Source organism: Nymphaea colorata, chromosome 2 (genome assembly GCF_008831285.2).
Source record: "Nymphaea colorata isolate Beijing-Zhang1983 chromosome 2, ASM883128v2, whole genome shotgun sequence".
Classification (NCBI taxonomy): Eukaryota; Viridiplantae; Streptophyta; class Magnoliopsida; order Nymphaeales; family Nymphaeaceae; genus Nymphaea; species Nymphaea colorata.
Window position 1 is genome coordinate 14,681,373 of NC_045139.1, and position 25,846 is coordinate 14,707,218.

General features: G+C 40.1%; 3 protein-coding genes across 4 annotated transcripts; 2 read left to right on the forward strand and 1 right to left on the reverse strand.

Annotated features, from left to right (window-relative positions):
• The first annotated feature begins 626 nt into the window (after window positions 1-626).
• Window positions 627-6,051, forward strand: LOC116248008 (stem-specific protein TSJT1-like). The gene is made up of 4 exons (XM_031620540.2): window positions 627-941; window positions 1,635-1,875; window positions 5,197-5,317; window positions 5,619-6,051. The coding sequence occupies exons 1-4, from the start codon at window positions 742-744 to the stop codon at window positions 5,804-5,806; spliced, it is 750 nt and encodes a 249-aa protein (XP_031476400.1). The 5' UTR covers window positions 627-741; the 3' UTR covers window positions 5,807-6,051.
• Window positions 6,052-6,150: 99 nt separating this feature from the next.
• On the reverse strand, window positions 6,151-15,431 carry LOC116248007 (meiotic recombination protein DMC1 homolog). Of its 2 annotated transcripts, XM_031620539.2 has the most exons (15): window positions 15,301-15,431; window positions 14,959-15,038; window positions 13,849-13,940; window positions 13,654-13,725; window positions 13,484-13,522; window positions 13,170-13,227; window positions 12,777-12,822; window positions 12,489-12,534; window positions 10,910-10,971; window positions 10,713-10,779; window positions 10,270-10,362; window positions 9,877-9,945; window positions 8,644-8,722; window positions 7,006-7,172; window positions 6,151-6,411 (listed from the first exon to the last, which is right to left on the reverse strand). In XM_031620539.2, the coding sequence occupies exons 1-15, from the start codon at window positions 15,312-15,314 to the stop codon at window positions 6,367-6,369; spliced, it is 1,029 nt and encodes a 342-aa protein (XP_031476399.1). In that variant the 5' UTR covers window positions 15,315-15,431; the 3' UTR covers window positions 6,151-6,366. The 2 variants fall into 2 exon arrangements, with proteins under 2 accessions (XP_031476399.1, XP_049932013.1); XM_050076056.1 differs by lacking the exon at window positions 10,270-10,362.
• A 1,761-nt stretch (window positions 15,432-17,192) lies between these two features.
• On the forward strand, window positions 17,193-24,894 carry LOC116247822 (uncharacterized). Its single transcript, XM_031620157.2, has 11 exons — window positions 17,193-18,054; window positions 18,484-18,748; window positions 19,092-19,251; window positions 19,335-20,151; window positions 20,281-20,704; window positions 20,798-20,979; window positions 21,205-21,370; window positions 22,506-22,736; window positions 22,821-23,171; window positions 24,067-24,168; window positions 24,409-24,894. Exons 1-11 carry the CDS (start codon window positions 17,531-17,533, stop codon window positions 24,646-24,648), a joined length of 3,462 nt encoding a protein of 1,153 aa, XP_031476017.1. The 5' UTR covers window positions 17,193-17,530; the 3' UTR covers window positions 24,649-24,894.
• Window positions 24,895-25,846: the final 952 nt, after the last annotated feature.

Here is a 25,846-nt window from a genome sequence, read left to right on the forward strand (position 1 = left end):
GCCGTTCAATTGAAATACTTTTATCATTAAGTAAAATTAAGAATATATATGTGTATATAATTTCTCTAAAAAAACAGACTAATATCGATACTTAGCGAAGAACATTGAGTATGAACATCTTTACATGACTTTTTTTAAAAAATAAAATGAAAATTAAACCCTTTCCACTGTCCACAAGGAAAGAAGAAGGAATCGATGAGAACTTTTTTAATCGTGAACTGTTATTTAACGGTTTCAAGTCTCAGGCATTGCATCGTGCAGGGATTGTGTTAGAATTCTAAAATGATTTTAACACATGGCAGCCAAATAAATAAATGGCTTGTTTTTTGAAAAATTCCAAAGTCAGGAAGATCTGCTTGCTTTGTCTCACTAAACATAATTTTCTTTAGACGGATAAGGACAACCCGCGTTCTGGAAATCTAAATAACACGAGAAGAAGAAAAAATAACAATACTTGCCCTTTGCAGGTGAGCCACTAAAACGTAGTTCCACGCCATGTCCATTCCGGGCCCGAAACTTACGGGTGAATTAGGGGTGTTTTGGCCAATCAGGTTCTTCGGGTCTTGGGCCCACCATCTTCCTGCACCAAACCGCTCCCCCTGAGATCGGTGTACAAAAACCCACAGAGATGCTCCGTTCTTTCGTCCATTGGTGATCTGCCCCCTCTTCTTCTTCCTTTCTTGCGCTTCGTCTCTCTCTGTCTCTGTTTCTCTCTCTCTATCGCTCGCTCGGCTTGAAAAGATGTTGGCGGTGTTCGAGGAATCGGTGGCGAAGAGCCCACAGGAGCTCAAGAGCCCAGTCTCTGATGACGCCTCCCTGAAGAACGGCAGGGCTCTGATCGACTATTTCGCTTCCAATGCAAACGGAAGCGTCGCCATTAATCTCGGCAGCTCTGGCTCCCTGGCCTACAGCACCGATCGGCAGAACCCTCTTCTCCCCAGGTCCAATTTTCTGAGACGAACGAATCTCAACCGCTTTTCCTGCTTCTTCTTCTTTTTTAAGTTGTGATTTAGACATGTTTCTGTTTCCGATTAATCCGTTCTGATCGATGATCTTTAATAAAATTGAACGTAAATGGTGAAATCCACGAAGTAAATTGTAGTTTTTATAGTTGGTTATGGATCCTTTCCTGGGAGAGGACGTGTATTTCAGAATTCTGGTTCTCTGTAAGGGCATTTTTGATCCCGTGCTTCTTCCTGGAATTTTTTTATTTCGTCGATAAATGCAAGAAAATCGAGATCATAGGATGGCAGCGGTGATGTCCATGGTTGTTAACTGTTTACAGTTCAAGATTAAAACCGAAAGTCAGCGACCAGATCTTTCTTATAGTTTAAACTTGATCTTATTCATATTTGAGATCTGGTTTCATGTTCTTTCCCTTCTTCTTTCTTTAAGATGAAGATTTACGATATTGAGAAGCGCCCATTTGTTTATGGCTACTTGTAAATTTCCCGGGAGAATTCCATACTATACGTTTTCTGTTTTCTTTTTTTTTTTCTTTTTTTTTTCTTTGGAAGTATCTGCAATTTACTTTAGAACTTTGGGTGCTTGATATGGTTGATGAAAATGATGTTTATCTCTGCTCGTTTCTGTTACATAAGCCTAAAGACTTACCGTTTTTTCCGGTTATACAGGATGTTCGCTGTGGTGGACGACATATATTGCTTGTTTGAGGGTCATCTTGATAACATTACGCTTATGAAGCAGCAGTATGGATTGAGCAAGACTGCTAATGAAGTAGGCATAGTTATTGAAGCTTATAGGACCCTAAGAGATAGGGGTCCTTATCCTGCAGACCAAGTTGTCAGAGATCTTCATGGGAAATATGCTTTTGTCATCTTTGATGCCTCCACCAAAACTTCCTTCATCGCTCTGGTATATAATTTTCTTTCGGTGCATGCAGTATGAGATGTAGGTCCTTCCTTTTGTTCGTTTTAGCTTTATGCATACGTGCTTCTGTATCTTTTTTATCTAATTCAAGTTAAGTAGCTTCTGAATGTGAGAACTTGTTGAATGGACTTATTTGACATTGTTTGTTTCTCTGTCTTATGTGGCTCCAGATATTACATTCTTTTGTTTCCTTTAGTTATTGCTTTTACTCAGATTTTCACAAGACTGTTTCTTTGTGCATACAAACTGACGGAAAATGAGCCAAATTTGGGTAATTCAGTTCTCATGAAATGGTGGTTTGCAATACACATTGTGAAATGTATTGTGGAATGGGTTTGTATATTGCATATACATTGTGAAACAAGCTTATATTCTTTGCTGTTCTCATTCACCTTTGTTCTTCCTGATACAATGCTGATTTCCTGTCTCCTACTCTGTGGTGGGGTTGTTGAACTCGACGTGCAGGGTCAAGCAATAAATTTTATTTGTAGAACTTAATTTCCCCACACTAAATTTTCTGGAAAAAAGGATCATTGACATAGTTGAGAAAATAATATTTTAGCAGAAAGCTGCTCATGGCATTGAATCCTTAGTTTAGATCATCTTGATTTAATGAATTTATTATCCAAATAGCATAACTACTGCTGCGTAGGATATTTCATAAGTTCAGTGTATGCTTATGGTGATTTTCTACTGCTTGAACTCCAAAGCCTTAATACATTCTTATTTCTGATCTTATGTTGTCCAAGTATCTATGGGATTTTTAGGAGCCAATCATATTAATGTGAGCTAAAGCACATTACGAACTTGGGAATTTTATTGTCAAGTAAATTATGTTCATTGCTTGGGAACTTTCCATGCTAACAGAAACTTTTTCATCAATCCCTAAATTCCATGCACAAATTTGTGAGACTGGACCCAGAATATCTCTACTTCTGGTTGGATGCTTACTTAGTTACAGCCTATTTTGTAATCCCTTTTGCTTCATTTTGTGGCATACTTTGGAATTTTCCATGCTAATTAAAAATTTGTCTGATTTCGTACATTCTTTGGCCAAATTGATGAGACTGGGCCAGAAACATCTGTCGATCCAGTTGGACTGTAACTTCCTTCCTTTTTGTTCTTTCCCTTTACTTCATTTTATGATGGCATAGATCCAGTCCATTCATGTTGAGAGCAGTTCTTCATTTTTTAGTAGCCCTTAGACCAATTTGAAGACCCTTTCATATGTTTTCTGCTTTGGAAGTATCATGTCCTACAACTGAAAACTAGGACAACAGTTTTGAAGACCCTTTCATATGTTTTCTGCTCTAGAAGTATCATGTCCTACAACTGAAAACTAGGACAACAGTTTTGAAGACCCTTTCATATGTTTTCTGCTCTAGAAGTATCATATCCTATAACTGAAAACTAGGACAACAGTTGATCTCTGTGTTATTGCTAAGAGACTTACTGGTGGAAGTCAACTAAGATAAGTGGGATGGTACATTTTAGTTACATTAAAGCCAACAGTTAAGTGACCATTAGATACTCATTTTAAACTATTCTTTCATTTTTTCAAAAGTTTCAGACTGCAGTTGCACGATGTGGATCACTAGGATATTGTAGTCTTGGTTGTTATCTGCTGGGAGTGGCAGGCTTGGCCTTCTTTCCACCTACTCGACTTTTGTTACATTCCTCTAATAATCCATCAGCTTTCAAATTAAGTTCCAAATTAGTCGATGCTGCCAGGGGGAGTGGCGATGCCATACGCAAAAAGGAAGAGACTCATAGAGTGGCAGAGCCCAATAGAGCTTTTGCACATTTTTGTTAATCCATGAATAGGATCAAACCTTATTCCATTCCATGGTATTTCCATGAGATTCCTCTTTCTTATTCTTAAGCAAGGCCCCGAGAGGGCTTGGTTGCTCCATGATTTATGTTTCATCTTTCTTTTCATTTGTTTTGAGAAACGATCACCCATCAGATTTCTAATTTATGTTATGTCTAGCTTTGTGCATGCCCTCGTAACACAAGTTCTTTTTCCTTCTCCATCCTTGTGATTCTCGCTTTTCTGGTAAAATCTTATATAGTTCTTATCGCATTTGGTTGGCATGTATTTCTGATTAGGGAATGAAGAAATCAGATGAGCTCTACAATTTAAGTGCTTTATTATGCAGACTCGTGTGAGAAAGCACCAGATTTACTGAGTTTAGATGTTACTTGTGAGTGTATTGGATAGAGATACCACACATATGTGGGTTCTTGAATCAATCTTGTTCCAGTTACTTTCTCCTAGAATTTGTAATAGATATTTGAAACACTCCTTTTCTAGGGTTTTGTGGAGCACTACTTTTCCAACCTTCTGAACTTGCCAAAGCTGGAATGCCTGAGAATATACCATGTTTAATGGATTCTACTTGTATACCCGCATCAACTCTTTGTGTACTGACTCTTTTATGGAATTAGACGTGAACTTATCCTGGTCCTTTCTTTTGCCTTTTCCCCTAGAACTAACTTAATTGGCCTTGATGGTTCATTTTTCTCCATTTCTTAATAGCAGTGCAGGTTGCATTTGATGTTCAGTGCTGCTCATAACCACAAAAAAGTTCTATTCATGAAAGCTACCCATGAAAGTAGCTAGATAGAATAGTTTCTTCTTACCAACTGACAGTGAAGGAACAAAATTTGGATAAAGTTTGCAATTCTTATTTTTCAGTTTGTCATTCTGTTAACTTGATTATATGGTAATATCGTAAAGTACTTATGTGAGGGTACTTGTCCTTCAATTGAATTTGTTCTTGTGAGCTGGTGAACAGGTCAGCGACATAGAAAAGTAGGTCAGCATCAATTTGCTTTTCAAGGACCCAGATTGTGTTGCTGTTATCTCTTTCTAGTTAGGATGGGGGCCCAGACCTATTTGATGGTGTTCTAAAGATTCACTTGTGGAAGTGTAAATAGGTTATTTGTGAATTGCAGATAGTTATTGTAGTTTCAACTTTGAATTATTTGTCTCAGATATTGAGGTCAGATAGGTGGATGATCCTGTATTACACTTGATACAATCGTGTTGCCTTTGAATATCTCGTGTGGCTGCATCCTGTGGATATGGGTGTGCGAGTATCCAAGCCTGAGAGCCATAGGCTGCTTAGGCATGATCTGAGTGTGAATTCTACATTAGAATGGTCTATGAAGATTTATTATGTTATGCTGAAATTTTGTTGGGATGCTGACATTTTGTTAAATCTTCCATTTTTGTCAATGGTTCTTTTCTTTCATGCAACTTATTTTGCCTGTTTGCCATGAAAATGACGTCTAACGTCTCAGGATGCGGATGGGAGTGTGCCATTCTTCTGGGGAACTGATTTGGAAGGTCGTCTTGTCTTCTGTGATGACTCTCAGCTCATCAAAATGGGTTGTGGGAAATCTTTCGCACCGTTTCCAAAAGGTGAAAAATTGGGTCCAAGGATTTTTTACTTGTTCTGGCCAGTGTGACAGCTTTTATCAGTCAGGTCTAGTATTTGATTTGTGATCAAAACATGCACCAACCTGGTGTGACCTATTTGGGGCGGTCAAACAATGACCATGCGACTGTCCTCAATTGAGGCTACTCACGTGACATTTTGCGCCCACTCTGAGCTTAGAGATCTGAATCAAGTCGCCCTATATTTCTCTCTTTCTACCATGGTATTGTTACTGTTTATTGTATCGTGAGCGATTCACTTTGACTGTTTGGCCATTTCTGACAGGCTGTTTCTTCACCACCTCTGGAGGCTTGAAAAGTTTTGAGCACCCACTGAATGCGTTAAAGCCAATGCCCAGGGTGGACAGTCAAGGCCAGGTATGTGGTGCAACTTTCAAAGTAGACTCGTCGGTGAAGAAGGACACCGGCATGCCTCGAGTCGGTAGCGCAGCTAACTGGTCCTCACAGTTCTGAGCGTGGTTTCGCACCTTGAATGAAATCGGCGTCTTCATTACTATAGTTAATAGTCTTTTACCTCTCTTTGCCACAGTCTGCTTGGTGGTGCACCACACTGACCAAAAGCTGTCATCTGGACATTTTTTCTTGCCCTGACATGTTGTGTCTCCACTTTTAGTCTGTTTCTGCTCATCTACGCCACGTTGTGCGGATAAACTACACTGCATGGATATCGACTTCAATAACAACCATGGTTTTATGAATTTCGTCTTTGGATAGTATGGTGTATGATCGATTCATTGCTAAAAGCTACTTATTTCACTACATAGGAAAGCAGCATGAAATCTTCACGCACGCTTGAACAGAATATACAGTAATCCCACTGACACCAACTAAAGAGTCGACTAGCTGAACCGGTTTTGTTGTAATTTTCTTTTCATATGCAAATTTCCTGTCTAGCTAAAGTGGAAACAAACAGAAAACAAATACTACAAAGTTGCACATCATCATTTCTATCTCCGGGAATCTGGTGGTTAGCTGTCACCCACTGTTAGAAATGCAACTGTTTCTACCTGAACTTAGTCCTTTACATCTGCAACGCCTCCTGGTGTTATCTGAAAAACGTATGTCTCGGTCAAAGAAGTGAACGGTAAGACGAGCAAAGGATGCGCTTGCAGAATTTTAATGTCATGATTCATGCTCGGATTATATGATCTGCCAAATCACCGTTTCAGGATAGAACCATAATCTCCACAGCAGTAATGATGAAGATCGGCTTCCACCCAAGACGAGCTTCAACATAGGAAAAATGTAGGGCAGATGGATGTTAGGCGATCTCTTCCTAGGTTTTGCCTCTTTCCTCGTCCTATTATAGGGGAAAAAGTAGTGGCTTGATGCTGATTATCTGGTTGTAATTCATCCATGACTTCCTTTCTCTACTGCAACTCTCTGGCTAAGTTTTGGATGTTTGGCCTTCCATGGTTTGGCAAGCCGGTTGCGGGCAGGTTGAGATGCGACAGACCGAGCACTTGGTTGGTTTTGGGGCGAAGAGTCCAGTTTGGCAACGCCGATAAAGCGCAAACTTGCACATGCTGGACTACTTTACTGACGGCACTTATATGTGTGTTTAGGACTTGCACATGACCTACGGATTGGGGTGCTTGTGTGCATGTTTTATGATTTGCAAGGAATGAGAAAAGAGAAAACTAAAAGGATATTGCTTCAGCTTCAGGCAAGTTTGGTGCATCGAAGACCTTGCAGACGCGCTGCTCACCCTTCCCTTTCCTAAGCATAAGCCTAACGGTGGAGGCATGAGCCAAAACATGCCCACCGGCCGGCTTCTTGGGATCAGAAATGAATACGCCTCCTCCTGGATCTGCAATAACTGCATCACAAAGAGCACACTACGTCACTTCGTCTGAGCTGCAATGACTTGTAAGATAGGGCCTTTTTATCTTGTGGAACATGGTTGTCAACGCATTTCGTGAGTGTTTCGCTAGGGTAGAATACCATGTTAACCATCATTATTATTCATTCGATGCCGGACGCTAACCAGCTAAAGCCTAGAGTCGTGTACCGAGCGTCTAAGTCCACACACAACGCTTCCTATGGACTGACGACTTATTCTAGGCACTGGAGCTGTCTCACCCAGCCGATAAGGCTACTGGAACATCCGAACCTGCAAGCATTCATATGTTTCGGCTCAAGCTTCCCAAAAATTCCTAATACAACCGAGACAAAGTTGGTAATCATGCAAGACTTAGCGGAAATCCTTGGACGAGTAATTATGGCAACTAGTAGTAGGAGTAGTAGTAGTAGTAGACTAGTAGTCGCAGTTGTAGGCTGTAGGTAGTAAAATTAAGATGAAAATCATCTAAAATGCCCCAGTTCTTATCATAAATTTAAAAAGTGAGTCTCATGGTTTCAGATTTATTACTGCGCGATACTATTTTGCAATAGCAGCTGCCAAATGGACGTCTACCTCTCTAACCAAGTTAAAATTTGTACCATATAAATCTGACAAGAAAGGGAACGAGAACGACTGAAAGTTTCAAGCTCAGCAAATGTTTGTCGAGAAGCCGATGTTCTGTCTTCAAAAGCAGGTTTCAAAATTTTGAATATTCTGTAACGTGCAAAAATTTTGACAACTATCACAGAAACCCATCGGGCCATTAGGTTAAACATCTTTCCGTTGTTAAGCTGAAAAACTTTAGGTTCTTTACTTTTGCAAATCGCTTCTCAAGTTGAAGTGGTTGCTCACTCCCATAAAAAGAAAAAAGTGCCACCTAACTCATTACGACCAAATTTTGGGTTTGAGCTCGTTCACATTGGTAACGTTAAGCACCTATATACAGTGGCAGAGCTAGAATTTTTTGGTTATAAGACACTGTTATATAAATTTCATTTTTGAAGGGACACAACATATATAAAGAAGTAAAAAAAATTTTGTTTCTGGCAGGGGCAACTGCCCACGTCAGCTTATATGGAGCTCTGCTCTGCCTATATAATACTCGTTAGAGAAAGTGAACGCTGTAAGGGAAAATCAGAGACGTCAGGCCTGTTATTGGATTATGCTCGAAAGGTGAGCACTCAATAAAAAATTAGGTACCTTAAGAACAAATTTTGCTATTATGACACGAACTTTTACCCAAACGCCGTTGGCAGCCGTTATAGGGATCCAATGTATTGCTCATCTAAGAACTAGATTCCAAGGTGACCCATTATATGAAAAAAAATCAGCGAAACAAAAACGGAAAACGAAGATCAGGATATTCGTTAACGAAAACGCTGTCAGGCCAATTTACTGTACGGTGTAGTAGAAAACACTTTATGAAACATGGCTATCGAAAGGGTACCTTGGTTGGTCATGTAGACGGCCACATTGAACTCCTCCGCGATCTTGGTCAGGCGTGAAAGCATCTGTGCCAGCTTTTGCTGCAGCATGTGGAGGAAAGGCGTTAGGGCGTTGTGCCGAAAGAATTTGGGGCAATACGAGTCAAAAGGCGTCCGGCCCTCCAAAAATCAAGTCTACGGAATGATTCGATCGATTTCCTTCGTCGTCACTTCATCTCGCCCCCATTTGCAACATAAGATCACGTTCACGAGCACCCTGCTTCGTTTTTTGAAGCCGTCCGGGTCCACCTATTTCTTAGTGCTGTCGAGACGTTATGCATGCGAAGAACAGGGTCCAACCGTACGTTCGTCCTTGGACAGTTCTTCTATTTCTTTGAACGGATCAGATTTCGATCCCAACGAATCCTTTTATTAAAGTTAATCAGTACAAATGAGGTGCTTTGGCATGAATTCGAAATAAAGCACTCACTCAAGTCATATTAAGTTTTCTGCCACCAGAAGGAACAGTTATTCACAGCTTTTACTGAGGCCAACAACTAAATTTAAAGTTAAATTTTCAATTATTAGTATTTTGAACTAATTTACTTTTGCTGATGAGAAAAATAAATCAATTGAAAAATGCTTTTTGAATTAATTTTTGTGAGAACGATCGCCTGCGGACTGTGACTCCTGGCGGAGGACATGGTCAGATGGAGAGTAGGATCCAGTACTCGGATCGGGGGTAGCCTAGTTCTTCCGTCTCCCCATGATAACTCTATTCAGCCAGTGGGTTTCGCCAATGCCTGCTCCTACCATTTTTGTGCTTCTATTAGAATCCGAGTAGTATGGTGTCAATCCTTTTTTTTTCGGATATTTAGGATATTACCATCATCATGATATAATATTACGAACCTTTTAACACGAGGATCCGCTTTCCCGGCTTACTAAAATACTATGAAAAAGCAGAGTGCAGCACTCGATCCAGAGGCATCACTCCGTTGCTTTTTGCTACTTTCTTCCGAACACCGGCTTTCAATATGCGTACAGTGTTGCCCAAGGTAAATAGTGGTCAAATCCATGGTAGCACGGGCAAACTTTGCCGTAGAGGCACGCAGGCAACTGTCAGCATTTCTTTTTAAAAATTCTACTAACCGGTTTTGCTTCGCACGTTGATCACTTGATCATTATCCCAAGGGCAATGCTGTTACTCTTCAAGGGTTGGTACCCATTAAGCTCGAATTAAGTGCCATGCTTACCTGTCTCTCTGCAAGTTCGCCCCTGCCCGTGAAATCTACTCGAAACAGAGCGATCACCGAATCTACAATCTGCAGAACGTCAAAAGTGTAGTTAGTTCATCACGAGAAAGTTTTAGCGCCAATCTAAGTGAGTCCTTTTTTGGTCCTCAATTTCGGGAGCTGTTATATGCGTTTCATCTTTTTAAAGTGAAAAGTAAAAACTAGCTCTTTTTTTTTCTTTTTTGAGAAGATAAGCATTAGGCGAGAGTTAAAAGAAAAAATAGAAAATACAGAAGCCATTTTGATTTGACCGAATGTTTGGGATAGTGTGCCATTTTTAATGTGTGGGATAGTGTGCCATTTTTGAGGTTTGACAGAATCGGAGAGATCGTGAGTGAAAATTTGCTGTCTTACCAGAAGTCTGAATGGCTCTTCCGACATTTTGGCAGCCAAGCCAAGGAGCAAATTGAATTGGTGCTCGTACGTGTAAGCACGAGCATAGATGATCTGTCCATGTACAAAATTGGAGGAATCACCACACACAGTAAAATCTAGTGAGTCCTGATTTTTTGGCAGTGTAGCCGACTAAATTATAATTCCAAGTTAACAAGTCCAAACAAAGTATTTCAGGCGAAAAAACGTAGAAATACTTTACGATCACCTACTTGCATGTCTACATACAGTATTTGAAGTTGTGTAAAAGGATTGAGTGCTCATTTTTCGAAATGCAAAGAGGTACCGAAAAATAAATTTAAAACAAACTTTAAGATTAATTGAATAAGGGTTGCCCATATAGTTTTTGCGTCTACATCCTTACTCAAACCTAATGGAGGTTCATAAAATCTGGAAAAGCTCACGTTGTCAAGAACGGCCGTGGCATCCATTCCGAATCTTTCTGCAATAGGGATTATGCGATCTGGCCGGCTGAAAGAGACACATGCCGAAGAAACACGGTTACAACGGTTTATTTCTTCGTTCAAAAATCAGAAGCACGCATATTCACAAGCACTGGAACATGTAAAACAAACAAGGGATAAGGTGAAAAGAAACGTACAATGTCCCTTCTGTGTCTATATACGCCACTTTCCCGTTTCCTCCATGCATGCTGAGGGGAAGCTGCAATTGCGTTTACATTTCACAAAGTTTACAGCTGTCAACTTCTTGTGAATACCAACCTCTTTTGTGCGCCATTCTGCGTGTGCGTGTTACCAAAGCGTGTTGGCATGCACACCGCACACGTGTCTATATATAGATATATACATAAATGCGTGGACAAATTTTAGCTAGCATCCTGTGATTAAGAACCTGCATAGCAAGTTGTGTCATTTGTAAACTCCCAATAATTGGATTTTGTGTGGATTTCAAATTTCATGTGTCAGTACGCGATGTGCAAGCACCTGCATCAGCATGTGTCTAGTGCATGTCGCCTTGCAGGCATGCGTACCTTCCCCAATTATGCATGCAAGTGCATCACTTGGATCCGTATGTGTTTCAATCATGTCAGCTTCCATGAATACGTTCTTCAGACCTACTTGTACGTACATGCTCGGATAAATGTGGATATTTGGCATGTCGTCTGCTCATTGCTTATCAGATGTTTTACGAATGATGAAGGGCTAATTTAGAATCCTAGGCTGTGGACTTATTCTGCAATTTTATTACACTCAATTTTAATTAAGCGAACCAGGATCTTCTGTGGTTCTTACTGTCCACGCCCAAAACCGTGTCTGAATTTTGTAATAGGGAATATTTGAGCCGAGAAGAGTGTGGTTCACGAAGATCCAGCGGATACAAAACTTGTGTCCGCACAGTTCTGTAAGCTGCTCTAAGTATAGGCTGGCTCCGTAAGGTTAGGAGACTCGGGGGTAAATCTTCTATGTTCCTTCGGCTTTGATAATTTAGGCCCGCATACTAAACAAGCTCTTTAAGCTACCAGCTTAGTTTATCTTTGCATATAGGGTAAACCAGAAAATTTATATAGAGGCCTGTTAGCGTTGTAAAATTTGAAGGTGCCCATAAGCAAATCCTCTAAAAAGTAATTGTACTGAAGCTAATTTTTTGAAAGTCCACGGCAGGGTCAGACTCAGCCGTCACCCATGGTTCTGCCCGGCCTGTGTTTGTGTGCGTGCATCCCCGTGTGTGTGTATCTCCAGACATACTCCCCTGAAACCCTACATATTTGTTCAAGTCAGTTACATTGTTGCCGATTTTCCCCTAACAAATTAACCGAGTCCACATGAACTCAAGAACTAAAATAAGTACTGGGATTTTTTTTGCTAGAACTGCTCCAATATTAAGCAATAGCGTGAAGCGCGTTGCAAGCTCAAGCTTGAGCTGAGTTGTGTCAATTAAGTCATGCATGTCCACCCCATGGCGCTACGGCGGCTAAGCCCTTCTAGCCAGGTGAGTTTTCCCGTGTCATGAACCGATGGAATATTTTGAAAAAAAAAAATTAAAAAGTCATGCAGAGTTTGAACTTCTGAAACAATTACTTAATGGGACGTGTTCCAACATTAGCCGTTCAGTCTATTTGTCTGCTTGCCTAGGCTCGGTGGATCTTTTCATTAGGATTAAACCATCTCGCTCTCACGAGAAGGAGCTAAAAGGTTCTGGAGTGAAAGGTGGAAGCGAACCTGGGTAGACACACAAAGCGTATGCGCAAGCTGAGTCTTCCCCGACCTGAAAAACAGAGGATAAATGCATCAATTTCAGAGTAGACCACACTAGAAATGTCGTTATTTTGTGTGAAATAGAGCAAAACACCGTTGACTTCAACGAAATGGTTTCTAAAACCGAAAAAGGAGGAGATGGGACTTGAGCGCAAATAGAAGATGCAAATTAAAAGATTACCCGACCATTCAATTTAGCAGTTAAGCGAAACTGTCCTTAAAGAGATAAAAGGTGTAAGTGTCCCTTCTTACCTGAACTCACCGAAAGCTTCCGTTATCGCGAGGGTCTCTATTCCACCTTCAAAATTGCATCAAAAATTACACTTCAGACAGCTTAAGCAGAGGAAGCAGAAGTACCCAAAAGTATTTTAGTTTTTCAGTTTCGAATACTTTAGTGTGCGCAGGTGGAGAGGTGGTCCATCACGAACAGTTATGAGACGTTAAATCATCACACTTCGGGACTCATTTTTTAGTATTACTTCAATCAAATAGGACCACGTGAATGAATCTATTCATATGGCATAGTTAAGATTGGCAACCAAACGATTAGAATTTAGGTATCATAGCCTTAAAAAAGCCAGCGGATACCATGGCAATCTGCAAAAGTGAGAAAAAGAAGAAAACGAAGAGACGTGCAGTTCTTACCCCCTAATAGCTCGTCTAGGGCTTGGCTTCCGGTAGTGATCCGAACTACCGACCTTCTCTGCAGAAAGCAACTCGGATCGTTAATCTCTCGGTTTGAAATGCACAACATCTTTTATACAAGGATTGGTTGCATCAATAAATTTCGTGGAAGTAGTTGAAAGGCGCAGTCAGTCATTTTGAGAAATACCAAGGTCGGGTGAAAAGTTTCTAGTAAAGAGAAAAAGGCAGGGATGGATAGTTGTGCAAATGTAATAAAAGAGGAAGCATATCCAATCACTACTACGTTTCTTTTATTCTCTTTTTCCCTCCCATACCTTGAGAAGGATCTCGTTTCCTGTTAGGTAGCCACAGTTCTGTGAAAAGCAAAAAATGGCAAGAAATTTCAACATTTAAAAAGTCAAGACATTAGATCCAAATGAAGAAACTCAAAGAAGCGTGTGGCCTTTTAAATGGCGTTGAGCCTAAGTTTGCACTTAGTTCTAACCACTAGCTTTTCCGCTGCTTCGCATATTTTATCCACTTTGGCCTCAGATAGCCCTTTTATGCTGGTCAGACTCTGCCCGAAACACGCAGGATTAGTCCCAGAGGATGTTCAAATAATTCATAAATTTGTCAGCAACGCTATGATATACAGCTGATCCGCATTGTAGCTCTCTCGAGTGGGCAAACAATAACTCACCTTCTTCGTCTGCATCATTAAGCCGTTTACCGTATGGATGCCGGCATCCTGGAGCTTCTTCACGTCACCAGCGTTGATTCCTTGTGCGATTACTGCACATAACGAAATTGAAATATCAAATATCTCTACGGAATAAGAAAGAACAATGAAATGATTGCCTTTAGTCAATCGAAATCGAGTTCTAGATAGGTAACTCATTTAAGCAACGCAAAATTTTCCATCTTCCTATATATTGGAGAAAGCACCCAATGGTTCATTGGCCCGATCGGTCGCCTCGTGATGAAGCCTGTATTAATTCGAGATTTGACGTATCAATCCCTTATATTTTTTTTAAGTAAAGTAAATATTGTGAGATAACTTATTATTTTAACATTATTCCGCGGAATCGCTTTCACAATTGAAAACTACGTTCAAAAGAGAACAAATGAAAATAAAGAGCAGGGCGAGCAAGAAACAGCTATTTATTGGAATTTTCTACTGTATACAGAAAAATATAATGAATTACTTTCAAGTTTTGAAAAAAAAATCATAATTGGACTCGTGAATCTTCGTGTCGCTTAAGTTGTCACGATCTGATGATAGAACCACAGATACATCGAAGAGAAGCGTGCCGTTTTCGAAGTAAATGAAAATGAATCATAATTCATGAGAACTGAAAGGACAGATTCGAAAAATTCATCGTCAGAAACACGCCGTTAGTAAATCGGACGAAAGCTTCGTTGATACCGATCTACTGGCAGAATCGCACAAAGTGTCCTGTTACGAAATTGACGGAGAATAAATCAGATCGAGATTCAGGAAGCAATACGCTAATCCAAACAATTCAGCGTAAAATCAGAATAAACTACCTCATATCTGATCAAGACGACAGAAACTTGTGCCGTGAAGAGGAAAAGAGTCATAGCTTAAGTCGCATGTTATTACGTAAACAAAGAAAATCTGTTTAAATCCGATAAATGAGCCGCTAAGATACCAATTCAGGCGATCACTGCAGCGTTCAAGGCCGTCATTTAATTCAACCTGAACTCTCTTCGATCTGATGAAGACGAAACGCTTCTAATGCTGAATAAGAAGCGGTAGCAATTAGCATGAATTTGAGTTGAAACTTACGCTTATCTATCAATTCGAAGGAATCCTCTTCATCATCCACGCCTTCGGCCTCAATTAATTGGAGCTGTTGATCCTCTGGTCTGCACAGTAAAATAGATATTTAAACCTTTGAATCAGAACGAAACGCAGATAGGAAGGATAGCAGACGCAAAAGCGGAATCATATAAGACCAGGGTTTACAGCATAAGTTTGCGGTTAAAAGAATATAAATCGGAAGAAAGAAGCAAAATTAGAAAGAAAGCATATCCAGAAGAATATGACATCAGTAAGAGTAGGATCTGTCGCATAAAGAGAAGAGAAATCAATAATTCAAGAGAGAGATCGGAGAGGGAGAGAGATTACTTGAAGTCCAGCATATTTCGCCTTGTTTTTTCTTCTTCCCTATGAACTGGAGAGAAAACGGAGCGAATTCGAGAATGATCGCTAGGGAAAGTTCGCGATGGGGAAATCAGATAGCAAACGATGGCGGAGACGCGTACTTATTGGCGCCAGAAGTGGCACCAAAATTTTAGGCGGGAAACGATTCTAGTCACCACTTTTTGTAAAATGACGTCCAACTCCCACCTACGTTCCCTTTGGCCTTTGGGAGTGAACCAATACTAAAATTTAGTCCAAAGCTTTTCAAACAATGGTTTATTCGCCCCATGACTGCTGGGTGCGTTTTAGGGAGAGATGCGGATCGACTCGGATCCAATCCGCTGCATACCATATCCGATTGAATTGGATTTTCCTTTTATTGAGAATCAAACTCGTGCTTGCAATTTTAAAACCTAATCCAGATAAGACTTTTATGTATGATTTGGTTGGATCTGGGACGTGGATGCGAATTTGGATCCCTAGTCCGTGTAGTGCATCCAAATCTAAGAGCATTTGGATTCGTTTGGCTTCACCGGATTTATCAGTGATGAAAACAGAATTTTGCTCGGATAGTAAGAGGAATATTACTATAAATTCACACAAGGAATTCACAAATATTGTAATACGAGTAATTGTAAGAGGAATATTACTATAAATTCATGAACCAGATTAAAGAGGCAGTTTTGGCTTTATACCAACCAATAGTCACTATAAATTCATAAAAAAATGCTACTCACATTTGAAGTCGAAGTTTGAATTTGCAAGTGGTCCTCTACGAGATCCTTTATGGGGGCTGAATGATACCTATCTATACCTACCAGATGCTTTTACTACACTGGGGCTGTCGGTTGAATCACTGTGTCTCAAACGTGACGATGCATCCATTCATATGCATGTGACATTCAGCTTTTGGTAGTGAAATCCAAGCCAGATATATGTTAGATTCAAGCATTTATACTTAATATATGAAACTAATTAAGGCCATCCTCATCATAGTCGGAAAACTCGCCGGCCGGATTCGTGAGTAACCGGAGGTGGCTAAGATTGACTATTTGTGGCGTCATGAGTTAGGCCCCTCAAGTCTATTAGGATTACTGACTAATTACATGTTCTTTTTTGTGTTGAATTATTGGAAACTAAAGTTTGGTATTTTATAAATTGAGAAATATATATATATATATATATATATATAGCAATTTATAATGGTTTTAGAGTAGGTTTGTAGTGTTACAAACTTATATTGTGGTCAGGCTCAATAACACGTTAATGAAAAGCGAGTATAAAGCGTGCAAAGTGTCTTGTCCTCATGTTATTCATTTGTTAAACACCGAACCGACAACTTTATTAAACATGCATACAAGCTTCATATTATATGCTATTTAGTTCAACTAGAAAAAGAAATCAAATATGACGTCTTCTTCATATATTTATAAAGATTATGTACTATAAAAATTTACGACATATTCCAACCAAGTCATTGAATCAACTCATTGATTCGGTGACCCAGTCTTCAGCCGATCCGAGTCGTAAGTTGATTATTTCTTTTGCCAAAATCAGACCACTCACAATGTATATGGTTGGTCACCACATTTGATTGAATGACCATAGACTGAGGAACCACAGCTCGCCATTTTTTAACTAGCTATGACTTATGATAAATGGTACGTAAAAGCAAAAACGAGAAAGCAAAACAAGAGAGGAGAGAGAATTGCCCAGAGGAAAACATGGGTAGGTCTGGTTGAGGAGCTTTTCGTAAATTTAAAAAATGTTAGCCAGTTATGTTATTTAACAGAAAAGTTCAGCGGGTTTCGGAAACTACGAAAGAAACAAGAACGAAAGCAAGAAAAAGGACGACAAAATATGAAGGGTGGGAGGGAGAGAGCGACGGAGAATGGGGCAGGGTTGAGGGCTCTACTGGGCGGGCGGTCCAGTAGAGAGAGAGTGAGAGTGGGGCAACGCTCTGCTGAGTAATCCAGTAGAAGAGGAATCCTAATCCTCTGAAGAGAAAGCGAGAGAGAGAGAGAAAGGGACTCTTCTCTCTCGATTCGACAAAGACTAAGCAGAAACCCCCAAGTTTTATGCCCAAAACCCTAACCCTAGATTTCCTGTCGCCTGAGATCCCATATGTAAGTTCTTCTTTCGTTTTAGGGTCTTTATTATATTTTTTCCCCTTCTGTAGAAGAAGGATATTCGTCGGGGACGTTCCTCTTTATAGATGGAGGAGCGAGGGAGAGAAGAGTCAGGTTCATCGGACGAGAGCCCGCCGAGCGTTCACGATCCGGAGCCATTACCGACTGAGGAGAAGCAGGATGAAGGGGGCAGCGGAAGAGAGGGCGAGCACGAAGAAATCTTGGACGTTTCGGGGAAGAAAGGCGAATGCCAGCTGCTAGACACACTGTCTCCGAGGGGGCACACCGTGTCTGAGTTGTATATTTACAAGAACACTTTCAATTTGATCCCTAGTGGTGTGGAGACGCTCACGGGGTTGAAGACATTGAAGTTCTTTGCCAATGAGGTGAATGTCTTTCCGCCAGAGATGTGTGGGATGACGGAGTTAGAGAGGCTGCAGGTGAAGGTAAGCTCGCCGGAGTTTGGCGGCTTCGAGCTGCAGAAGCTGAAGGAACTGAAGGAGTTAGAGCTTTGTCGGGCACCTCCTCGGCCGTCTGCTGTCTCTATCTTGTGTGGTCTGGCAAATTTGAGTTGTCTCACACGGCTCTCTGTCTGCCACTTCTCTATAAGGTAAAACGTTTGCTTTGCTGCCGCTATCATTCATGTAGCTACGAGCCTACGACCATCATAATGATAAGTGGCGTAATTCTCGATACCTATCAACCGGTCATTCACGTAAAAATAACTGAAATATTCCGCCCTTGGAAAAGAAATCAACGTTCTTACCATCGGGATAGCCTATTTTTTATGTTTAGGGATGTACTTTAAAGTTTAAACAAGGAGTTGGTGGAAAACTAGGAGTTTACTTTATTTATGTTACACGTTTTTTCTCACCAGCCGAGATGTAGCTTATTTTGGTTAAGACGAGCATCCCAGATTCCCATTTAGTTGAATCAAATAATATCGTGCAACTCTGTGACGCTCGACTGATTAAGAAATAATTTTTCTTATGATTATGTGCTTCATCAATTTTTTTTCTCCTACTACTTATTTTTGCAGATACCTTCCTCCAGAAATTGGTTCTCTTAGAAAGCTTGAATGCCTTGATCTCTCATTCAATAAGTTGAAAAGTTTACCTGATGATATAGCTGAACTGACCTCTCTTAAGTCTCTGAGAGTCGCTTGCAATAAGTTGGTGGGTTTACCTGTTCGCCTATCTTCTTTAGACAAGCTAGAGACCTTGGACCTGTCAAACAATAGACTGTCATCATTGCAGCCTCTCAAACTTTCTTCAATGCAATCTCTTCGAGTTTTGGATCTACAGGTATTGTACTGTACATAGCTTAACCTTTTCTCACAGAATTTTTGCATTTCTTTGTGGCATTCAATGTCCAATGTCTTTCTACAATCTCATCAGAAGCTGTGCTTCTTGTTTAGGGCTTTTTTGATTTTCTCTTCTTCTCTAGGTCCTTTTGCTGTTGTACTTGTTACCATACTTTGCTTTTGGTTGAACTAAACTGCCTTGCTAAATATAAGTTCCAAGTACTGCATATTTCGTAGATGTTAAATTTGTTTAATGGATTTATTTCCTTTCCATTGTTGTTGATAGTCTCTTGTGAGCCTGACATTGTTAATCTTATGGGCTTTATTTTTCCACTTGACTCAAGTACAATAAAATTTATGATTGTCAACGAATACCCTCATGGATACACTGCAATATGGAAGGAAATGGAAGTGAACCTGTATGGAGTGGAGTTGACAGTTCTGTTAGCGAGGTGGATGTGCCTGATGTTGTTGATGGTGTTAAAAAATACCACTCTGACATCGGTAAGCTTGTTGGTAACTTCAACGGTTGATTTAGATTTTCACGTTTCTGTCATATTAGTAACTTGTCTTCTTGTCCATTAAAGGGCGTCACAGAAAATCTTCCAGCACAGCATCTGAAGCTCCATCAAACAGTAGATTCATTTCTAGGAGAATAAGGAAGGACATCAAACATAGTGATTGTCCTCAAGAAAAGGCTCGTCAGGAACGCTTGAACAATAGTAGAAAATTGAAGCCTGGGAATCGTGATGAGCTAATAAACTCAGAAATATCTACAGACTTTAGTGGAGGAACTGTCACAAGGAGTGATGCATGCCAGCTACATCTGGATGGTGAGAAAAGTAAAAAACAGTCCGAGGCTGGACAACGTTCTACTGCACAGCACGTGTCAAGCATAACAAAAAATCTTCCATGTACTATGCTTGACAGCGATTTGGAAAGGAGTTCCCAAGTTGTTACCCGCAATCAGGCTGATGACAGTCAACTTCTGTCAGACAATGGTTTTGATGAATGTGCTGATGTTCCTTGTACTGTAATTGATGATTGTAAAGAGGATGGATACGAATCAGGTAGCAATCACCAGAATCACTGTGTGTTCCCAAGGGGCCATCTCAATGAGATTAACAGTGAAGATAGTAGGCCATGTGAGAAGCAGAAATGTATTTCTAAGTCAAAAAGACACTCCGACAAGGCTCCAGAGAACCCCAAACCCAGTAAATGCCGAAGACCAGTCGACGATTCCTTTAGCATATCATGCAAATACAGCAATGAGTCATTCTGTGGTGTCAATGACCGTCTACCAGATGGCTTCTATGATGCTGGACGAGGTCGCCCTTTCATGCCGTTGGAGAATTATGATCAAGGATTTTGCATTGATTCACGTGAGATTATCTTGGTTGACAGGTTAGGCATGCAAAATTTATTTCCTGCCTGCACTTGACATATATGTACAGAGAACTGTGGGCACATGTTGCATTTCTTTAAGTTCTGTGTATCACTGATGTGCCATGGTCGTCATTTTTTTGTTAACAGAGATAGGGATGAGGAGTTGGATGCAATTGCATTGTCAGCACAATCACTGCTATCACGTTTGAGGCACACAAGGAGATCATCTGGAAACAAGAGAATGCATGAGGTTGATGACTTTGTAAGGGCATCTGTGCTTGCCCTTTTTGTTTCAGATTTTTTTGGTGGTAGTGACCAAACTACGAACATTGTTAGGATGCGGAAAGCTGTTGCTGTTTCAAATCGGCAGCAACCTTTTATCTGTACATGCTCCAATGCAATTAATCAGGAGGACAAAGGCTCCTATGTTTCAAGCATGAAAGATTCTTTAAGCATAAGTGATCTGTGTGAGCAGTCTGTACAGCAAATAAAAGAACGCGGTGGTTCTAACATTGTTCCTATAGGGTCTTTGCAGTTTGGTATTTGTCGTCACAGGGCAATTCTTATGAAGGTGTTATTCCCAATTACCTTTTTCCATTTCGCATTTTTCAGTTGTGGTTTCCTGTTGCCATGACTTGATCTGACCATTTGTGTGCTTGTGTAGTACCTCTGTGATAGGGCAGATCCTCCCATCCCTTGTGAGCTGGTTAGAGGTTATCTCGACTTCATGCCACATGCTTGGAATGTAGTCCTTATTCAAGATGATGGTTCTTGGAGGCGCATGGTTGTTGATACATGCTATCCGGCGGACATTAGGGAAGAGATAGATCCAGAATATTTTTGCAGGTTGTTTGCTTATTTTTCATACAGCATCTCTCTTTCCTGTTCCTTTTTACAGACAGCTAAATGGTCATACTTACAACGAGCTAAATATTTTGTGTGATTAATCTGAAGATGCATAATATGTACTGGCATGTAAGCAGTTCTATTGTGTGTGTTTCTTTTTTTTTCTTTTTCACATGATTTTTCTGAATCATAAGATGTAACTGACCTGTTTGTAGTATATTACAGGTATATACCATTGAACCGTTTTCATGTTCCTGTCACCAGTCTGGACTACTTGACCATGTGCCGAAGCTCTTTTCCTTCCGTATCACTATCTGATGCAGTGTCAGAGAAGGAATCAGGGCCAATTGTTAAAAGATGCATGTTTGGAACCATTATAGCTGCTGCCAAGGTGCTTATATGCTTTGTATATGTTGACAATAGTAATTCGCTTTGTGTCTTATGGTAATATGTGCTAGTCTGTTTGTTAAAACTCAAGACTCATACTTCTGAACTTATTATGTTTGCAACCATTATAGCTGCAGCAAAGGTGCTCAATGCTTTATGCTTTGTATATGGTTGACAATAGTAATTCGTTTTTGTCTTATGGTAATATGGGTTGGTCTGCTTATTAAAACTCATACTTCTGAACTTGTTAGCTGTCATATTGGTCTGATACTTGAGTAATATCTCATAAGAGATGGCATTATGCAAGTTATGTTGCACAAGCACATAGATGTGGGCATAACCTGCAATTGATTAATAGCTGTGATGTTTATTTCGTACTAGTATCAGAAACCTTGTTCTTCGTACGTGTCGTGGGGTGAATGTGTGCTACATGTTTTTTTTTTTTTTTTGATGGAAGGAGAGAGCTTTGCATGATTTTAATAAGATGGATAGTGGTAATCTAGTTTTTAGATATTGGAATATTTTCATCTCCATAGCTAGGTTGTTTGAAATGAGGTTTAAATATATTTACATAATCTATTATTAAGTTATCCATAGCAGACACTATTATAATTATGTACTTGCCTCTTTATGGAAAAATTTGATTCTTGGATGTTAAGAACTGATTATCATTACATTTGTTTTTTTCATCTGGACAGCAATCTTAAAGTTAAGCTAAATTCTAGAAGACCTTGCTTTGTCCCTTCTGCTGACTAGGTTAACAATTTGTGGTAAAATGACTTTCCAGGACCTTTTTTTTCCCCCCTTCGGATTACAAGATATGGTTAGGCAGACACCTAAGGGGGATGCCAATTGCCAAGTGACATATCCTGGAAGGTATTGTTGATGACTTACAGGTTGTCTATTCCAGCTTTTGAACTACGTTTTGTTAGAGGCGGTGTCCTTGGAGATGATTAAGAAATTAGAATGCCAATTTACCTCCTATTCATGAAGAAAGATGCTCTTTCTATGTATGTTGTGTTATTTTATTGGTTTTCATGTGCTCAACCCTTGTTAGCTTGACTTTCATTTCATTTCATTTGGGCATGACATTTTTCTTGACTAAATAGCCCATGCCTTATGTTTCATTCTTGGTGCAGATTCACACTTTGGAAGCGCATGATAGCTCTGAGGAGGAAAGGAGAAATTTTGAGTATGGCTGCCTAGGAGAAGTAAGGATGCTGCAGGCTGTGAAGGGTCATCCTTGCATCGTTGGAATCTATGGCCACCAAATTTCTGCTGAATGGGATTTGGAAGCTGATGGGAAAAGGGAATGTTGTCTGTTGAAGTCGATGATTGTTATGGAGTATGTCAAAGGAGGTTCCTTGAAGGTGAATGAACATTTGAATTGTGTTCCATATTGTCATTAGACCTTGAGAAGTTATTAAACAGTAGCCATTTTTCTGGTGATGCAGGCCTATATGGATAAGCTAGTGACAGAGGACAAGAAACATTTACCTGCTAGGTTGGCATTGTTTATTGCACGAGACGTGGCTTGTGCATTGGCTGAGCTTCATTCTAAGCACATTATTCATCGGGACATCAAAAGTTTAAACGTGTTGATTGATTTAGATGAGAAAAGGGTTGATGGGAGCCCACTTGTCAAGGTCTGTGATTTTGACAGAGCTGTACCCCTGCACTCCTTTTCACATACATGCTGTCTTGCTCACCTTGGCATTCCTTCACCTACTACTTGTGTTGGTACTCCTTGTTGGATGGCCCCTGAGATGGTGCAGACAGTTCACAAAAAGGAGCCATATGGATTGGTAAGTCTCAACTTAGGGGACCATAAATATGAGAATTTTTTTTGGGTTCTGTTTCTTTTTCCACCAAACCTAAATGTTTTTGTCCAAAAACTAATTCCATGTTTTTATTTAGTTAGTCTTGAGTTTGGACCTAAAGGACAAAGGCATTAACGGCCTGTTTAGATAGAGGGGGAAGAGGAGAAAGAAATGGAAAGAAAGGCCTTTCTTGTGTTTGGATGACTAATTAATAAGGAGGGAAAGGAAATGAAAGCTAATAACTGTGTTTGGCTGCAAAGGGAAAGGAAAGGGAGGGAAAGGAAATGATATTTTAATCTAATTTCAATCCCTCTAGAAATGAAGAGATTGGGAAGGATAGGAATGGACGTTTCTTCCCTTTCCTTTCTTCTCCTTTCCCTTTCATTCCCTTTCCTTTCCTTTCCCTTTTATGCATTCCTTTCCCGTTCTTTCCTTCCATCCAAACTAGCAAGGTTGAGAAAACCGCGACCCATTATATAGTTCAAGTTGGGTTTTCTTTTCCCAGCGCAAGGAAACTTCATCTGGGATCTAAGAGGTCGCAGGCTTGGCAACAAGAAACCGTGCTATTACCTCTTGTTCTAGAGCCCATGCATTTTTGAGGTTTGCTTGGTGGGTGGTCGTCATGAACTTGGACTTCTAACTGCTTCTCGGAAAACCAAAGCTCAACAATGCACGGCAACAACCCCCTTGGGGCAGCCAAAGCTCAACAATGCACGGCAACAACCCCCCTTGGGGCAGCTCAAGTAGTGAAATTAAAAATATGAGTTTTGCATGTCTGTGGAAGTTACTAATAACTCCATGTTTCTTTATTCTCGTTTTGCTTATTGCTTTCTTTTAGTTGTTTGAGTTGGAAAATGATCATTTCACCATGTGGTTGCAGGAGGTGGATATTTGGTCCTATGGGTGTCTTCTCTATGAGATGCTTATGCTTCAAGTCCCTTATGCTGGATTGTCAGACGCTGAAATCCAGGCATCTCTTCAGGTCCGCTTTTTCATCTTCAATAAAAAAGTTGATGGTTTACTGCACCTTCTTTTGACAATCTTTGGACTTCTTTGAGAATTTCAATCGTGTCAGCCATCAATTATGTTCGGCATATTGGTGAATGGGACGTGGCTAAGTCACCATTTTTATGATCAAATGGTGCACGCTTCACATCATCTTAGTCTTGCATTCTGCTTTGAGCCTCTTATATATGTACGTTGCTCTCTGGTATTATTGCAGAACAAGCAGCGTCCGCCTCTCAGATCCGAGTTGGAGGAACTATCTGCTCCATCTAAGTCAAAAGAGTCGAGCTCCGGTTCATCACCTCAAGCTGTTGAAGATTCAGAAATTATGAAATTGTTAGTGGATCTGTTCCGGTGGTGCACTCAAGGAGATCCTGCCGCCCGCCCCACTGCAAAAGAGGCTTATGACATGCTTTCTGCGGCTTCATCCCCGCCTAATATCCCAGAATCGAGTTAGAGATCTGATTGACGTGCTTCATTCCCCTAGTGGCGCATTTATTGTTATCGTCTGATTAGTTAATGATTATCTCACAGGCACTAAATCTGATCGAAGCAGTGAGTGTCAGGAACCTGATATCAGTAGAGCAATTTTCCCAAGTCGGAGATAAAAAATGTATCTAGTGTAATTTATAGATTCTGTTGTAGTTCAAACTCAAAAATGTTTATTTCGGAACAATGCCACAGGAAGTTCTACCCTTTTCTCCCCGAGGCGTCATGTTAAGACTAACCTATTCTAGGATCTGAACTGAAGCAGGTGCTTTCAAGGATATTATATTATGTGTAGGATTCCTAGATCAGGCTTCATTCACCGGTGTAGATAAGCCTCAGCTTGTTCGTGGTCAGCTGATTGGTTAGGATGGTCTAAAACGCTTATACTAACTTTTGAAATTGAGCAAAATGTTATTTAGAAGGGTTGCTTGTAATAATAACACATTGTTCTTGTCTCAAAAATTTGCCTACTTAAATGATGTGGTAAATTCATATGATACTCTAAATTTATAGGAACACTGTTTTGCTGTTGCCAAATGATCCCTAGACGCCATGGCTTTTCAAATGATGGGATATCTTGTCCAACATTTCTTCTCCACTTATATTGGATGAAATGGTTGAAATAATTTATTAAATATGGTCCATGCGTTTGATATGACCGAATAATAAGAGCAGATCAAAGGAATTTCAAAGCAAAAAAAAAAAAAAAAAAAAGGTCGAAATGTCTCTTACTGTCATGAGCTTATTCTTTTCACTTATCCAAGTGTAGATAACTTGAAAACAACGAGTGTGCACAACATGCATTGACCATAAAGAAGAAGGAAAAATTTGTGATGAACATGCATTGCGTTCATCACAAGCAAAATATAAGCAATGAAACTTTAAAGAAAATTCAATTTTACTTACAGAGGATAGTCTCAAATGTTTCAGGTACAAATTGCAGGACGTCTCAATGGAAACGAAATTGCCCGCGTTGAATGGATTAGAGAAGGTAGGGTTCCCTACAGACCATTCGAGTGAAAATTGATTATTGTTCCTATCCAGTTCGAACTATCTATGGAGTATTAGGGATAAAAATTTGGATATTTTTGGATGAAGAGTTTCCCGGCGAGCCATAGCAATTGCGCCCACTAAGGAAACTAAAAGGATTATAGAAATCAGTTCAA